Consider the following 18,693-nt stretch of genomic DNA (forward strand, 5'->3'; position numbering starts at 1 on the left):
CTAAAATAATAAACAAACAACAGTGCACATTTGCAGCTAAAAGTTATTATATTCTTTACTTATAGCACAGAACAGATTTTTTGACCCCCCTCTTAAATCAATACTTTGTTCCATCAGCATGAGTATTTCCATTCCCTGTTTGCCATACTGATATTTCTTTGGCCTGGAACAATATTAGTCCAATATTCTAGACGCAGCATCAATTCCCTTACAATTGTTCTTCACAACTTTATTTCTTGTAAATATATGACAGGCTTTGCTAAGAAATTCAGGTCTTAGTATAACTGTAAAATACAGCAGTTTTTAAAAGCTTTCTGTGCAAGACCAGTCTTCTCCCAGACATATCAAACCTAAGCTTTTCTTAATTGATAACAACTCGCCTTCTTGAAAGACACTGTAGTACAAAATGAAGCCTTCCATTTCAAGACATTAAAGTTTCAATTCATCCAGTACAAGATAACCACGTAAAAGTATGTTTGCACAGGTAACCAGCCCAACAAATAATCATCATAAATTACTTTACCCTGCCACAAATGAGGAAAAAACTTTGTGTATTTTAGCAACTAAAAACAATTCAGAATTCCAGTGCTGGTTAACCACACAGTAAACTAGAAACTTGTTCATTGTCTTGCTTAGAAAGGGGAAACAGAAGTCAGCTTTGTACAGCAAATGCCACAAAAGCCAGGGAATGCTACATACAAATTGATTTTTCCCTCTTGCTTCTCTTATTCTTCCCTTCAGGTGACAGGGGTGGCACAGTACCTATAAGCCAAAACAACAATTTCTCTTGTTCAAAGTGGTGGGCAGGTGTAACATCAAAATCAGAATCTGACAAAGAAATAACGAAAAACCATTTTATGCACAAAACCACCCATACAGTTTGTGCATGCATTATTGTCACCTAACAATAACCCACTACCTGACAGACCATCACCTAGTCTGAATGAACAGAAATTTCTTCCTATGAAACAAGATGCTTTCTGTATTTCTCTACTTTATAGAGAATTCCATTTTTCATTGATTCCCGCTTACTATGTTCAACAGAAACTTTTTAGAAAGGTATTTTTATTTATAAAACACAAAGACTTCTCTCCACACAGCATCCATTATGCCCGCACAGGAGTGTTTCACAAGAGCAAGAGAGAAGGAAAGATGTTCATCTAGGGATGTGTTGTTCTTCAATCATTCAATCTCCAGGTCTCAAAAACACAATGAACAGTCACGTTACACAAAGTTTATATTGGAAATTTGTGCTGTAAAAAGTCTCAAGTATCACAGCACTCAAAGTAAGTGAAATTATCTAAGCTAAGATAATTAAATTAGGCCTCTGTTTCCTGTATCTATACTAATATCAAGAATTTTGCAAAGAGTTTACGCCTAATATTATCTGTGCTGACAGGAAGAGTACATTCATCCCACCTACCAAAATATTTCTGCTTGGAGCCCACTTCTGTAGAAGATTGCCTTTCTCCTGCTAAGACTTAAATCAGCTCATTTTACACAGAAGACATCCAAGTCACTCAGCAATTTCTTCTGACAGCAGAAACAAAAGCTGGATGGTAGAGAGATGTGGTTTCTGGAACTCTTTTTGTTTCTCAGCACTTTCACCTCTCACCTTTCTTCAGAGGCTCAAAATAGTGCTATTATTAGATTGGAATAAAATACCAGTGCTGCAATCACAGACAGAGTCATGTTGGTGTTAGCCAAAGAGTGAAATATTAGAAGATCCACCTGGCACAGACAAGCCCCTCCACTCCTTTCTCTGTCATTGCTTTTGGCAAACAGCTCTCCCTGTACCCCACGAGTGACAGCACTGGGACGAGCACCAAGCTAGAGCAGGAGCAGAAGGATCAGCACTCAGCACTGCCACATGCCTTCCTTCTCACAGACACCTACACCACAGAGCCTTAAGGTGCTCCTGGCTACCTGTAACCCCATATTTGCAGGGGTTTCCATTAGATTGCCAGAGCTAATTCAAAGATAGCTGTGCTGACAAACTATAGAGATACAGGTGAAAAACATCGCTGCAGCTTAGACACTGGGATTTATTGAGCCAGCTGTGATTCTGCTTTTTAAAATACATTTTGGTTTGGGATTTTTTTGTGGTAAATACTTAATTGCTAATCCAGAAAGCTGTACTTGTCTTCAGCATGATCTAGCTTTAGCACACATGCTCCCAACACCCGGCTGAAAAAGGTGTGTGTCACTTTTAGCTACAATACCATAAAGGAGAAGACTTCATGGTACAGAAGCCATCAGGGTCACACAGGGAATTCCCATTTCTTCTGGAAATGCAGCTGTAAGCCCTCCTGGGACCAGGGCTGACATGCATCATCAGTTACAATTAAATGCCTTAATTTTTTAAAAAGAAGTTTCTTTCCCAAACATCTTTGGGGACTACAGGCCATGTCAGCTTTATCATGTTTGAAATGGAAATTGATCAATATAATACTAAAACTGCCAAGTCATAATACCACCACTACACTTAACTGCAGCATTCTGGAGTAATTTTAATGAGGACACATAATCTAACACTTTAAGATTTAGTTCAGCACGGTGTCCCTCTGGGGTTTTGCTGGAGGATTGGGTGAAAGGGGACAGGAAAAATGAAGCAATTTTACTATACTTTTAATTTCAGATGATTTGCAGTATATAACAAGAATCTCATCAAAGATTCTGCAGCTTGTAGATAAAATGACACATTAAAATGATCTGTGCACTTCAATTACTAGCTGTCATTGCATAAACTCCCTTGTGATTTTAACTTGCAGTTGTAGCCCTGCAAACTCCCAGCATCACCACCCAACCAGAACACTCTCCACACGGTGTGCTGACAATTCCACATCTGCTAAATCATTTGCTACTTCCCAAATAGTGAAGAAACTGGATTTTCCCTTTGTTTCACCTCCTGAATGCCTCGTGTGGCAAATTTTGGTTCCTTATTTAAAACAAAACTATACTAGACAGCATTACAATAGGCATAAAATACATTGAAGACCTCTTCAAAGTAATTCTCTGCAAGACAATCAAAAATGCAAACCAAGTTTTCGCTTTAATTATTTCTACAGCAAATAGCCCACATGTTCTTTGGGACAGTCATGAAGAGAGATCATTTTGGGCACTGATCACTTTTTGCTATCCAGTCTTTCTCCTCATATCCTATGGACTTTGGAAAAGGCTGCTTGTTTGTTTGATTTTAGTTCCATGTGATGGCCTCAGACTGAGACAGGATATGCAATGAGAAATTATGGAAAAAGCTTTGTTTAGTCTTTTGAGGTTATAATTTCACCTGAAAGACTTTGGGCAAGTTCATGTCTATAAGGGTAACTATTGTGGCTGAATCACTATAAAGGTTATAAAGGTTGTTCTTTTTTCTTTTCATGCTCCACTCTGACCATGTTAGACCCTGAACTATTTGGTGTCACTCTCAGACAGGATGCTAAAAGCTGTAATTAATTACCAAAACATTCACACAGTTTATGCAAGTAACTCTGTCTGATGAAAACATCTGCTTATAAATGAAATAATATACACATAGACCCATTTTCCATGCTGTCTCATGGTCTAGCAAATAGATTCCTGGAGTTTTTTATTTCGTTGAGGTTTCGTGGTTGCTTTTTAACTGGATTTTAGACAAATAAATATGGGATAAGACCAAATGGATCCCCATTTCTAAAAAAGAAAAAAAAAAAAAGAAAAAAAAAGAAGGCTGCACAAATAATGTCTATTTTACGTGGAAAATACATTACTTATGTAGAATTACTTAACCCAAAAGATGCTTTGCATGAACAGAAATTCCATTTTTAAAAAAACCCTACTTACACAGATGACAGATTTGGAACTGTTCTCTCTATTAGCACAGCATCTTTTAACAACAATTTCACCCAAATGTCAGTACTTTACCTCCAAACTAATCGTACCAGGCACTTCCTATATCTATCCATACATCTTAAGAAACTGACACTAATGCTTGGGTGAGCTTCCTTTTATTCCTGGTAAGATTCAGTTTTCCAAGGTTGCTCTTTTTCTGATGTATACTGAAGAACATGACCCTCGAAGCTGCAATAATGCAGACACAGCCCAGCCATTTAGAAGATGTAAAGAAGAAGGAATGAGTTACAATCACCCCGTATCAGAAACCTTTGATCTGAGGCCACTCTCCAAGGAGTGAAGTAAAAGAGGACTCCCACTTTAAAGAATTACCACAGTTTCATGTCTTCTATCAGCTCTGACCCGGAACACGGGTCATTTCCAACTGGTAAAAACTGATTTGCAGAAGATACAAATACACTAGTCTAATAAAGAACTTGCATGCCCTATTTCTGGTGAAAATAGATGACAAGAATGACCAGTCCACATTTATTTGGATATTTTCAGAAAGACTAGTCTCAGAAATGACCCTCGGTATAGCTCCATGAAAGAAATTACTGTATTATGCTTCTAGAAGAGCTCATTAGATGCCAACAAGGAAAAAAACAATTGAAAAGCAATTGAAAAAGTGTTCTGCTTAAGTTCTATCACATTACGTTCAGAAATTTCCAGAGTTGTGCTATTCCAATTTATATGTTCCATGTTATCCTTTGACTGACAAGCAAGGCCTGACCTCAAAAAAAAAGCAATAACTATAGGCCATGATAAACAAACAGTTTCCTGTGCAAGTGGTGTTATATGTAAACATACAGTGTTGAAGAATATGGGCTAAATTAAGAGTAAACTAAGAAACACGATACTGCCTATCCAAAACATTCTGTTGATCTCTCTTGTTTACAACACAAAAATGAAAAATGTCATGATCTCTGCACACACACATGCAGAGCCAGAAGTTTCCAGGGTGTGCTGTTATTTCTCAGATGAAGGGATAGAAAGAAGCTGCTTCTTCCTTTCACTCTGTACTTATTAATCTCCTAATAAACCTCCACAAGAGATAATGTAAAACAATTCAAATAACATACAGCAGTTTATATTCAGTAATTATAATTCAGAAACTGGCTTTTATTTCTGTAAGCATAACTAAAAAGACATGGCTTTCCACAGTTCCATTTTAGAGAAAAACAAATGAACTGGTTAAGTCAAAGTGTCATGAAGCTACAGTTCTGACTCCTCTACACATTATATTTAGAAAACCATTTCCCCTTCCACTATTTTTCATTCAAGTGAGTGTTCACTTTTCCTGTGCCCCTTTAAAAGCATCTGTAGAGTTTTTATGTATATCCACATAATACATGAATCTTTATGGGTATCTGTTTAAATGCAATAATATAATTATGCACAGTCCTGCCTCTTTCACCAGATATTTGCTTCTGTACCCAAATTTATATGTTTTATGCCAATTTGGATTTAGAGAAAATATAATTTGTGAGGTTGTTTGTTTATTTTAAGTGTTGACATGATTCATTTGATTCCCTGAGATAGCCAAGAAATTAAAGAAGGAAAAACAAGCTGCTAATTAATTCATTTCAAAGCAGCCTCTGAAAATAGGATTTAACATCTAGTATGCCAATATTAAATATATTTGAGAAGCTAATAGAAACAGGAAACAAAGAGATATAAGAAACTTCACAAAGACCTTATATTTAGATGTTGAAATGAAGAATATCTTATAAACCACCAGCAGCAGCCTTTTAAGTGTCGAGTAGACGCTTTTAGTTGGCCGCACCACTAAAACACTGCAACTGGCTGTCTGTATGTTTAGAAACTTGCATCTGGTGTTCTGAAATGAAGAAAGGAGGCCGGGACATGAGCTAACCCGTCTGTCCTCTCCAACTAATGGAACTGATTTTCCCCTTTCTTCATTACATTGGCCAGCACAGAGAAGAGCAGGTTTTTAAGGTCAGAAGCACAAAGGCAATGTCCCAAATCTGTGGTACCTTTGCACAAGCCCAACCCGTCACTCTTCCTCAGTGTCACCCACACCACTGCCCTCCTCCATTTGGAAAGATATGGACCAGGAACTCCACTGGGTTCCCAGCAAAGCATCCATCACCTCATCCAACTTGCCAATTTATTTCCAACCTCAGCCGGAAATCCTTCCATGGAGAAAGGCCCAGAGAGGAAGCAGGCCAGGGGCTTGTACGGGCATTTCTCTTTTCTCTGAGTTTACAGCAGCACACACACCCTCAGCTCCTTGCAGTCCCACTGGTCTTCCTCACACTGAACAGCTCCCCATCTTTCTTCATCTTATGGTTTTAGCTTTTGTCTTTCATTTACTTCACGTGCTCAGCAGGCAATGCTCTTAAGTTGGACATCTGTATACAACAGCTGAAGAGCTTGTTTATAAAGAGACAATAAAACTGGATGGTAGCACACAATGATCATCCCATCAGGCTGTGAAACAAAACCAGGCTAAGTGACCTCTGTTTCAGCCTCAAAATCAGTCATAACAGAAGTAGTGCAAAAGGTGACTAGGAATTCCTGTATTTACTGGAGCTGATTTCCCCCACTAACTAAAGCTTAACATCTCCTCCCCGGCCTTACTACTCCTTTGCACTGATTAGTTCCACGTATGAGTGAATTTTATTCTGATACTGCTTGGTTGTCTTGTCTTTATTCATTACTAGATGAGAAAAGTGAATTTAAAAATGCAACAAATTTAGCAAAAAATGATGCAATAGTCACTGTTTAAAAACTTGCAGGTTCATGTCTGAACACGGTTTGGAAGCACAGCCTGTAGCATGATTTGTACTTTAAACTTTTTTTTCTTTCAAGCTACAAATTCAGCCAAAATCCAAACGTGGTTTGCACCAATACACAACCTTGATAATCAGAAAGCAAGACAGACAAATATTTTAATCTGCCAAAGGTCTTGAACGAGTGTATATTGTTGCATGGTTGTAGGTTACAACTAAAGAGATGAATGCAGGTCAAAACACAGATCCAGCTATTACCAAGGAACATATATGTGCTTCTAACCTTTGGAAATAAAAAAAATCCACTAAACCTGAACATCTAACTGTTGGGGTTCCTTTTAAACTTACTCAACCTTTTATCAACTACTCTTTTGGGGCCAGTATTTCACCCTCAAACCAAGGGAGAGCTGCAAAAACATTAAAAAATAAAACCAATAGAGGTGAGCACTTAAACATGGGAATTTACAAAGTACACCCTCACTTAGAAGAATGGCAGAGGAAAAGTCTTCAATTGTCCTATACCATGCACTTGAGAGCTTTCTGGTTTTAGTACAGCATCCAGTGGCTCTCAGAGAGGTGCTGCACACTGCATTTACTGAAGTGAAAAGACAAACCACCTGTGCACATTCCACCACTCCTTTCTCACGAGTAAGAGCCTCATTCATCCCAACCCTCCTTGGCACTCCCAGCTTATGATGCAGCACCGTGTCCCCTCACCTATGGAGCAGGCATTGCTCACCCAGACATTCCTCACCCATCACTCGGAGCGAGACATGGGATAGCACAGCACTGGGACACAAACACACATTCTTCGTACGTTACTGATGAGAAACAAAGGCAGTGTGTTTAACAGACTTGCTCAGCCTGAGAGCAGAAGTGGAAAAAACTCACCAGCTCTCAGATCTTGCACTAATACCTGTCTCTTTAGGGGGACAGAGAGGAGATTTGACAGATGGGCATCCACGAACAGATGACTTGGAGCAAAAAGGGGTAAAACAACAAAGGAGATGGAGAATTACACCTTCACTTCAGATTTACTGGGGTTTTTGTTGGCTTTTTCCATGCTTTACATGTGGTCATGACTGACTTTTAAATGCCAACAGCTGAATCCTGTCCATGTTCATGGTCTTCAGCAAACGAAACAGCATAGCATCAAATGATGCACACTGGCTGTTACCACTGCACTAGGCAAGGATTTTTCACTGTGTGTCTCTTATTCCCAACCTACTGGTGATGATAAGAAACATTATATTTGTTTTCACATTTTGAAAGTCAGGAATTTTGAGCTCTTTCATAAAGTTTTCACTGGATTACAATATCACCAGCTACTCTGCTAAAGACAGTCAGACAATTCTTCATGGTACTCATGAAAGCACCTGAGGCAAAGGGCACAGGAAGAAATAAGAATTAATCCATCAAAACATTAGAAAACAACTTTCTTATTCTGAGAATGATCGAACACTGGAAGAGGTTGCCCAGAAAGGTGGTGCAGGCTCCATCCTTGGAGATGTACATACTCAAAACCTGACTGGACACAGACCTGAGTAACCTGCTCTAGCTGACCCTGCTTTGACCAGGCAGGCAGGACTTGACAATCTCCAGAGGAACCTTTCAACTTCAGCTGAACTGTGATTCTGTGAAAGTCGTTAATTTTACACACTACCCAGGACAAAAACAACACGTACTATGTTGATTTCATATTGCACTCTCCTTCGGTACAATTCCTCTAAACTATTTAATCACCATGCAACAAGCTGGCAGCAACTAGTTACTATCACAAAGGAAGAAAACTGATGCATATAACTTCTGTTTTCTTGACTTTCCATTAATCTCTCTATAACATTTTACATATTAAAACACTTTATTTCATCACCTACGGATAACCCATGCTCATTCTCCCCTCCCTCAGTCTATGCAAAGTCACATCTGAAGTGACAAAACTCATGACTATATCATTGAAAAGGAAAGAAAAAAAAAAAAAACCCTGCTCCAATATACCTGGATGAAGAAATATTCATGGCTACTGAATCCCTCAGACCTTCTGTTTAAAACATTGCATTTTTAGGTCAAAAGCAGGAAGCTCTGTTCATCATGTGGGGGTTTAAAACCTCTCCTGGGAGAGATGCCAAGCTCTTTGCAGATATCCCGATCTTCTCCTTAGCAGATTTATCTGTATCACAGCACTTTACCAATACTGTTTACCATGTACACAGTACCTCCCTGCTGAAGGAATCAAAACCAGACTAAGGCTCCCAAGAAACATCTGCAACACTTTGGTCTCTGGTTCCCAGAATGATGCCCAGTCTTTTAGTCCACAACCTTCCCTAGTTAATTTAACAGATTTACACTCTGCCATTTAGACTACCTGGCTATAAAATTACACCAACAAACAATTCTAATACAGGGCTCTTCAATCCTCAGAATTATACTTAAACTCTACTGAAATACCATGTCTTTGGTGACAGTGACCAAACAAACTTCACTAAGCTGTGGACTTCAAGGACTTATATGGACTTCAAGGTAAACGAAACAAATTTTCACTTTAAATTTGATTTTGAAACTGAAAAGCCATTGTTGTTGAAGCTTTTCAAAGAACGTATGTATGCTTTTCTCCTATCTTAACACATTTCATTAGAGAAGTATTTTTTCATTATGTTCACAAAGAGGATTAGAAAGCATTGCATCTTTCACATAAATATAAAACCATGCAACCCAGCAATCTGAAAATTTGTACTCATCAGTCTCAACCCACAGGAACAGCAAAACTATCTGCAATAGGAGATGTGGGAGACACAGTGATTTGCAGGTAAGGTAACTGCTGCTAGATGAGACTTAGTGCACTCACGTGAAGTTCCAAATTCTTTCTCTGCAGCTTACAGAGTCCAAAAAAATTAGGTTTCCAAGCAGGGAGAAAGCATATCCTATAGAAAATTATTATTCCTACAAGGCACAGCGATATTCCACCTCAAAATACATATATGTACAAACACATTTAACAACAAATAAGCAATAAATTTGGCTGTTGACTAAACAGCAAAGACAAAAAGCGAAAGAAAAAAGCAATTACAAAATGATGTGCCAAGTACACTGAGTTATGTGCTTGCTGTTGCTGATCCACCCCACAGAGCACATTTTGTGCCATTTGCTTTGCTGCAGGTGGGTGAACCCAAGAGCCAGAGGCACAGAAGCCCATGCACAAACATTTTTCTCCCTCTTGAGCTCTCCTTTTTAACCTACATTTTCAATTCTTTCTGCTGTACCAATGTTGTTACCTCTGACAGGGCAACATATGAATCAAAATCAGAAAAGTCACAGTGGGAAGTTTGTCATAAGCCTGTTATCCACAGTGTACCCCTGCACTAAGCAAGGCAGGTTAACTGGATAAGCCTTCAGTCTTTCAGAGAAGCAGGATCACGGCAGGTAAATAATTTGTAATGACAAACAGTTCCTCACCACAAATGGAGTTGTAAATTTAAAAAACCACACTGAAAATATATGGAATAATTAATTCACAATTATAAGATGCAATGTAACTGGTTGTTGCATTTACACTCTTCCAATACTGTAACACAACATCTAAGGGGAAAGAAACATGATTTTCATTAATGCAGCTCACATCTATTAAGGACAGCTAGTTAAGCCAATAGGCTTTGGTACTGAATTATTAATTAACAGTTATTCAGAAAACAATAATACCAAAAAACAGTTTTACTGCAGTGGAAAAAAGCACACATGATATGATTCAGCTGTGTACAGTCTGTTCACCTGTACAGTTCAATACAATTCAAACAAAATTACACCTTGCAAATCAGGTATTACTCCAGGCCTCTGAGAAGAGATTTCTACTTACAGATTTCGTCTTTTTTCATTAGAATGGCTCAAGGAAGCAAAAGACAGGATTAGGTCAAGCTATGAGTCACTAAGTAATACAGACATGTCTCTCTCACACACACAAAAGTATCTGAAAATTATTTTAATATTCAAATTTTAAAAAGTAAATCCCAAGAAGCAAATTTATCAGCTGGAGGTGATCAGGAGCCAATTTTGTGAATATTTTACAGATGGGAAGACCTATTTATTTGGTTGAAACCATTCATGGGAAGAATTAGGTCAGGAATTACCTAGCTAAGTACAGTTAACAGCACTACAATAACTTGTAAATAATCATTAATTCTGTAAATAAATTAGTACCTTGGGACAAAAAACACTTGGTGTCCAGTCACTCTTACAGGTGAAAAACATAGAAAGTAGAAATTATGTGAGATTCCAATTCTAAGTATGTAGGGTATATTATGATATCCTGATAATAAAAACAATGTTTCTTTACAATCAGATGATTTGAAAAACGGATGAGAATGCACGCCCAGTTTAGGGCAAGGATTTCACATCACAACATCCTGCTTTGTTATAACAGAAATGTATCCCAAGTTCAACACACATCCAGATCTTCACAGGACAAACTCAGGCCCCTCCAAAGCACACTCTGTCTCTCTCTGGTCATTCTCTTCTTAGGGACACAGAAGATCCTGGTGTCACATTTCATTTATCCCAGTAACTACAGGCAGCACTACAGCTACAGTAGTAGGACCCTTCCAACAGCCCGTATTTTTCCTCCTCCCCAGCACCCTTTTCCCTTTCTGTTTGCCCAGAACTGCTGGCATATGTCCTGGCTCCTCACAGCCTTCTGTGCATGGCAGCACTCTCACCTCTTCATTTCATCTCAGCTTGGGCACCTGCCCGTTTTCCTGCCATTCCAAATTCTTCATACCCAAAATGAAACAAACACCAGTAAGACGTCCTCTCTCATTTGTCCCTGAGAAATAAATCCCTTCTGCCAGACACATGCAGCTTCCCCTGTGCTAATTCCTCCAAAAATTGGACAGGGTTTCTACCTGTCAATTATTTCTCTTTAGAGGTGACGGGCTGAAAGTAATGTCACTTCTTAGAGTCAGTAGGTGGATGAAGCTTTTGGCAACTCTCCCAGAAACCCTTTTCATGTTTCTGCAAGATACTGCTGGGGCAAAGTTGCTAATCTACAACTGTGCTGCAAATCTCAGCCCAAGAACATATGTTCTTGTGCTGTCAAGAAAGAGAACTGCAGTGAAAACATTACATCGTGCCAACCACTCACAAAAGATATATGGGTGCTCAAGCCCAATGCACTGAGCAGAAAATTAAGATTGTTCTCATTGCTTTTCTCAAAATGTCTGTGTCATCTATAATCAATGAAACAGTCTGGAACAAAGCACAGCCATCTCTTTGTTATCCGAGTAGCTGAAGAAAACAACCTAACATAAGAAAAGTACTGAGGATTTGTTATAGCTCAAATAACAAAACTGCATTTGTAAAAATCCATTGTTAGTACTTTGGTAAGAGATTGGTGACAGGGACTTCAAAAATGCCACCATTTAGAATAATAATACAAATGAAATTGTTGCTAATACTGTGAAAGGAAATGAAAATTCTTAATACCCATTCCTACGAGAAATAGGATTGGCTACAAAATCTTGACTCACATGAAGAAATCAAGACACTGAAAACAGAAAAAAATCAGTCCAGCATAAATTAACTCAGGATTAATTCGTAACACACATCACATCAGCAATTATTTCATTGCAGGTGTTCACTGCATCTTTCCTATTAAAAATAGTGATCTGCTCTATTCAAATGATCAATATATAGAGTGTTCAAAAATGACAAAGGAAATAATCAGCATCTACTGTACTAACTAATGTAACCTCAGTTCTTTCCAATCTTCTTGATTTAATGTTCTCTGGTGCCTTGCTTCCCATCCCTACATGAGATCATATGCATTCCTTTCCAGTTGGGTCACCGTGCTCCAATAGACATGAAATATTTTCACAAAAATCAAGAGTAAGTACATGCTGAACAACTAACGATGCAAGAAGACTAGTGTGAAAGACTAGCTGCTCTTCAATTCTCTCCAATTTCTGCTAACTTCAGACACTCAAAGAAATCTGATTATGCTATGTATAGCCCCTCATATCTATGCTTGTGGAGTAAAGAAGTGTCATCTCATTATAATTTCACAAACATTAACTGAAAATGTTAATACTTCAAATGGATTAGATTATCATTTTCCTTCTCTGAATCAGAACAGTATAAAACACATATTTACAAAATGGCACACACTTCTGTGTCACACCAGTACAAGCGACAGAAAACATACTGTTATCTGCCTGAAATACTGATCATGCAGAAACCTAACAATACCAAGTTAAACTGACACCTCAGCATGAACGGGGACCTCATGAACAGAGCTTGTGAGCACTGAGCTTTTATAGATTCTTTTGAAATGACCAAAGGCCCACTGAAAATAGTTTGGTTCATTAGCAGTGTATAAAGACATCTTTATTTGGGGTGAATCCTGACTGCAGAGACTAAGTTTGCATTTATACTTACACAGAGTTAACAGGAATTAGGGGAAAAAAAATAAAAGTTATAATAAGCTGCATATTTTCCAAGAGGACTTTGTGCTGTGTAGTCAGAACGGCAACCAAAAGTGCAACATTCTTTTAAAGCTACTCATTTCTATTAGGAAATATACATTTTTTCCTTTTGAGTTTCTCTGCAAGTTACCATCACAATTATGGGCAATGTGGGATCTGTATAAAAGGGCATGATTCTTCCAATTTTTTTTTAATATTGCACTGAGAAGAGCGCTTCTTGCTGACTTCTCTAGAAAATAATGCAATTCATGCAGAGATACTGAAATCATATTGAAAAAATAAAGGAAAAAATACTCACACTACATTTCACTGTTTTATTTTTAAAACTGTTATCAAGGAGAGAAATCATTTGCAATTTGTCTTTTGTATTACTTAACTAGAGCCTCAGAAAGTAAAAATTAGCAATGCTGTGTTAGCAAAACAAACCAGACCAGCTGTGGGCATGCAGATTATTCACTGACATTAGGCCTTCTACAGAGATCAGTAAAAATTATTTTAGACATGGCCTACTAGCATTAAGAAAAAGTTGAAAAATAAAAACTTTGCAGAATAGTGAGTAATCAGAGGTTCAACTACAGCTAAGGGCAAAAATCAGGTTTTTAGAGTCCCTGCTGTGGTCATCACTGAGACGGTGAAGGGCAGGACACGCACGTGTGGCTCAAACACTTCACTGCTGCTGATGGGGTTTGGTGGACAAGGTCAGAAAAGACAAGTTTAAACCAGGAGCAGATGAGAGAAGCAGAAAACAATTCAAGATTCATGCACATTTGTCATTTATTTACTAAAGAGGGAGCAAGAAATATACCTTTCTTTCATGAGCACTGGGCACGCCAGGGGTGTTCTGCTTGAGGAAGCCTGCTGTTGTGGACCACCTGGTAGGGTTTTTCCGAGAAGGCTCCTCTGAAGAAAAATTTGTGTCACTCACAGAGGTTGAGAGGCCAATCAGTGCAGGGTCACTACTACGTCGGACATGGAGAGGCATATCTGAAGAATAAAACAGACAGTAAATAAACATTGACTAGATTGAAAATGTTTTTGACAAAGGAAAAATATTTTTTCAAGCTCTGGGAGGGTGGCTGTGGCCAAATGTGGTTTCACAGAGTAAGGAGTTATTGACCTCAGCATAGCTCCTCAAGGACAAGGTCTGTTTCCTCAAAACCACAGCCTTGCTGCTTGGCCGCACAAGGAGAAAATGAAGGGAAAACCAAACCCTTTGAACCAAGCACAGCTCAGAGGCTTTCCAAGTACAAAGCTATCTGTTGGGTGTTGTGCAAAATAAAAAGATGCAACAGAAACTTGAACAACCGGGAGGTTAAGGTGACATACAGGTATTTTAAAGAGCAAGTAGTCAAAGCGTGGTGGCAAAGTAAGGGGTGGACTTGGATGATGTGTCCCTCCACCCCACTGCAGGGGCTGCAGCCTGGGCACTGCTAGCACAACATGCTGCCAGGAAGCTGCAGGCCAGCCAAGTCAGCCTCCTGACCTTCTAAAATATACTCTGCATTTCCTTCAGAAAACTTATGGAAGAGACGGTTTTCTACTCTGCATTCTTCCTTTGCCTCTTCCTGACAGTTCAAGCGAGATCTGTACTGATTTACCCTGATTCCCTTAGCCTCCCAGCTGGCAAGACTGACAGGAGAAAAATATTTCATTAGTAAAAAATGATGCAGCAAGAAGGTAGACTGATTGGAAAGAGATAAGGTTTTCTTAATATATGTAGAGGTCACATCCATCCTGGAAACTTTAATGGCACATTAAAGTTAGTTTCTCTTGAAATACAACTTAATTTTTTCCATTTTCATTTATTATCCTACAACAAATACCCACACATCTATCCTCTCCTTGCCCAAACAGAAGTTTCACTGCCTGAATTTGTGACCTCTTAGTACTCTCCCACTCAGCCTCAGAACAGAGAGGCTGTGATTTATCAGTTTTATTTCTCTTTATTTCAGCACTGGCAACTCTGAATGCAAAGTGCAAAGGAAATAGGTGAAAGGGGTGGCACCTAAGCAGTTGAGTCAGTGGGAAAGGCACAATGGGCAACAGCTGAGAATAAAAACCAGGACTAGGTTTTAATGCTTTAATGAAACAGTTCCCAAGGAAACTGAGGGTGCATGTCTGGCAACACTAACAGGAAAACACAGTAACAGGAGTTGTTTGTTAAATGACTTTGTCTCAATCTTGACAAAAGCTTCATGTTAATGTTACATTTAATAATATTAAAGAATCTTATTTTGCAGAGTATTATGAAGACACTGAAAAATACAGCAAGTCATGCCACACAATGAAAACATGAGGTTTTTTTAATCCACTAGGACTCCTGCTGCTGAGATATAAACAAGTGTTACATGACCGAACACCAAAACAGTCAATCTATATCATGTTCGTTCTGGTGAACAAGAATAACAAAGAATTAATGGTTTTTTTCCCCACAACTGTTATCCTATTTCTCTTTGCTTTCAATTTCTTTTTTTTTTTTAATTTTCATAACAAAAGGTAATTTCCAGCAAATAAAACACTATCTTTTATAAACACATGTATACACTTATTTATAGATATACATGTACGTCCATAATGGAACTAGAATTAATAAAAGGAATACTTCATAAAAGATCACTACTTATGAAGGAAAGTATTAATGGTCAGAGTTAGGTCTACTAAGAATTTGCTTTCTCAGTAAATACTCCTAGACTCTAATAGAAGGTTTGTTTTGATGGCCTTGTTTTAAATACTTCAGCTTTCATGAAGCAGCTGAAGGCAAAGCCTCTCCTTTCCCCCTCGATGGCCATCACACCAACAGTGCCCTATCAAACCACAGGAGATCTCCGAGCAGAGGTGGCTCAGCTGCAGCCCCAGCCAGTTCCCGGCACACAGGATGAAGTGAGCCCTTCCCCGTGGTGCCCGTGCTGCTGGCACAGCCCCGAGCACACGCTCTCCTTTATTAGATCAGCCCCAGCCAAAATGGGGCTCTGTAGTATGTAGTGCCACTTAAGAAAAATACCAATCTATATTTGTTCCAAGCAGCAGCCCGTGCATATTATCATGTTTGCCTTCACTACCCACCCCACAACAGAGAATTACAATTTTCAAACATGAGTTCACTTGCTCCTTATGCTTGTATGTCTATATATAAGCACGGTGATAGCAAAACGTTCTTGTATTTTTACACTTCTTCTTCAAATTGCTTGACAAAACAAAAGTTCAGTTGGGTGAACTTCTGTAAGAAGAGAAGCCAAATTGCCAACAAAGAAAGAAAGGAGATCAAACCAGCATTTCTGGAGAGGAGTAAGCCACAATTTCTGCCTTGGCTTTTGCTTTGTAGTGAAAACCTGACAGTTCGCACAACGGTGAGTAGAGAGTCTTCAAAATACAGGTAGTCAATTATGCAACAGAATTTCCAAATATTAATATGCTCCACAGAAAACATTAACGTGAGAAGCTTCTCTGCAAAATCTACTCGCGAATGAGCCACCTTTAGTATGCCTAGTTTCATTTTAGTAAGTTTAGCTATTAAGGTATTTTCAGACATTTACTGAACGCTTCATCAAATCTTAAAAAAAAAGGGTATTCTGTCAATATAAAGATACAAATTACCTACTCTAGTCTCTTTTTATGCAAATGTTCCATACATAAGGAGAAGTGATTTGTTTTACTAAGCAAATTTTGCAATAAAGTGAATTATAGAAGACAAAAATTTGTATGTGTTACATCTTTGTATTTCCCAAATTAACGAGAAATTTAAACATATGATATTAATTTTCTTATTACTGGAAGGGGACAGGCACACAGACCTGTCTCTAATGCATGCTGCTTGGCAATGGTCAATAGGCCTTAATCCAAGAACTAAATCTTGTTCACACTATGTTAACCACAAGCTGTACACATCATCACCTGCATTCTTTTCAATTCTGTTCTGAGAGAGTGTTCTAACTTGGGTTTGATACTGTCCATTAAAACAACATAGAAGAATACATTGAGCAGATCTTTTTTTAACCAATATATTCTTGGTTACAATCCTCTAGTTTACAGAATTTGACTAGAATTTATAGATTTGAAGAGGATATACTTTGAAATATTAAAAGGAAAATCAAAGGAAAGAAACTTAATAATTAAACCACAAGATAAAGTACGCATGGGACCGATGCAATGTCACTGATTCCAGGATGATGGCTGATACTGTTTGAAGTCTGTGGTTTCTTTGAAGAGTGGATAAAACAGCAATGAACTCTAATCACAAGGCTTCAAATTCTCTGTGGCACTAATGCACTGTAAATATTGATTTGCTTCTGCAGCTAAGGTGCCTTTTAAATAAGCACTTGAAACGGTAAATCTAATAATGAATTACAGGAAGTTTTAAAAGTCTAAGGAATAAAGAAAAATTAAATTAAAAATCCTGAAAGTTACCACTATCTCAGTTCTTGAGCCACATTCAAGGACTTGAAGTATTCAACCAAGAGTCAACTTCAGAAAGAATTATGTTGACAGAGAATCCCATTAAGTTATGTATATAGCCAGAATTCTGCTAGGAAATGGTTATTTGTGAGATAGATCCAAGCTGTATAACAAAATGCTCACATTCATAATCATGAAATTCTGACTGGAAGTCTCATTTTATTAAAAGCAACAGCAGTTTCACTATAAATTATAAAAACAGCCAATACACATTTTATAACCATCTTTAAAAGTAAGGAACACAAAGTTGTACCTTCCCTTCCTGCCAGCAATTCCATTTTTATTTTAAAAGGGTCATCACCTTCTCTGATTTTCAAATATGCTCACGAGCAGAAGTATTTGAGGATCTGGCAAATTTCATCCATAAAGCTGAGTCTGTCGCCCTGCCTGCAGGCACTCAGCACAATGGATGGTGGTCCTCCAGAGCAGAGCTAATATATACCTTCCCACACCAATTTTCTCCTGGATGTCAGCTTGGAGGGCATGACTAGAAAAATACGTGGTTATATTTATATAGCATGGCCAAGATAATTTTATTCTGTGAAGGTTTCAACTGATGCTTCAGCTCCCCAGTGCCACTGCAGTTTGTGCAATTTGGTGTGCAGTGGATTTAAGGCACAGAAATGATCTTAGAGTCATTTCTGGCCAGCTCACACAGACCGTCAGGCTCATGACAGATGAGCAGAGCGGAAGAGGATTTTTTTTTTCTTTTTCCTCTCCACACTCTAGAAGACATCTCTGGGAAGGTGACAAATCAGTGAAACCAAAATCTCTGTGGGAAAGAGTAGCTTTTAACCAAAAAGCTGCTCAGATTAGACAGAGTTCCTGCAAGTGATCCCTTAGTACGTACATCAGGGTGGCACTGTATACACAAGACATACACAGCTCCTACGTCAGCATCAAAAACCCAGTCTGGGGATGGGAGATAGAAATTGAACAGCTTTGCTGTCTACACCACAGATACAGCTCATCATTCTGCTCAAATGCCCATCAGGAGCTCAAGAGAAAGGATGAATCAGGGTCATCGTGGGGCTGAGGAAAGCAGGACTGCTTCTTTCAGCTTGAAGCACTTGGAACTTCAAGTTAAGGCTTTGTCTATATTTTATTGAAATAACTCTTTAAAAATATTTAGATTAGCCTTGAGT

The 18,693-nt window shown here is 38.4% G+C and overlaps 1 protein-coding gene across 15 annotated transcripts in view; it reads right to left on the reverse strand.

The window, feature by feature from the left end:
- PARD3 (par-3 family cell polarity regulator) overlaps nt 1–18,693 on the reverse strand; it is a 445,231-nt gene that overhangs the window by 251,726 nt on the left and 174,812 nt on the right. For all 15 annotated transcript variants that reach the window (XM_066200202.1, XM_066200148.1, XM_066200211.1 and 12 more), the window contains one exon: nt 13,902–14,080. In XM_066200202.1, coding sequence (XP_066056299.1) covers nt 13,902–14,080 — 179 coding nt within the window. The remainder of the gene's footprint in view (nt 1–13,901; nt 14,081–18,693) is intronic.

This window comes from Chamaea fasciata, unplaced genomic scaffold (assembly GCF_029207755.1).
Source record: "Chamaea fasciata isolate MVZ Bird 193981 ecotype frontalis unplaced genomic scaffold, bChaFas1.0.hap1 SCAF_1, whole genome shotgun sequence".
NCBI classification, from domain to species: Eukaryota; Metazoa; Chordata; class Aves; order Passeriformes; family Sylviidae; genus Chamaea; species Chamaea fasciata.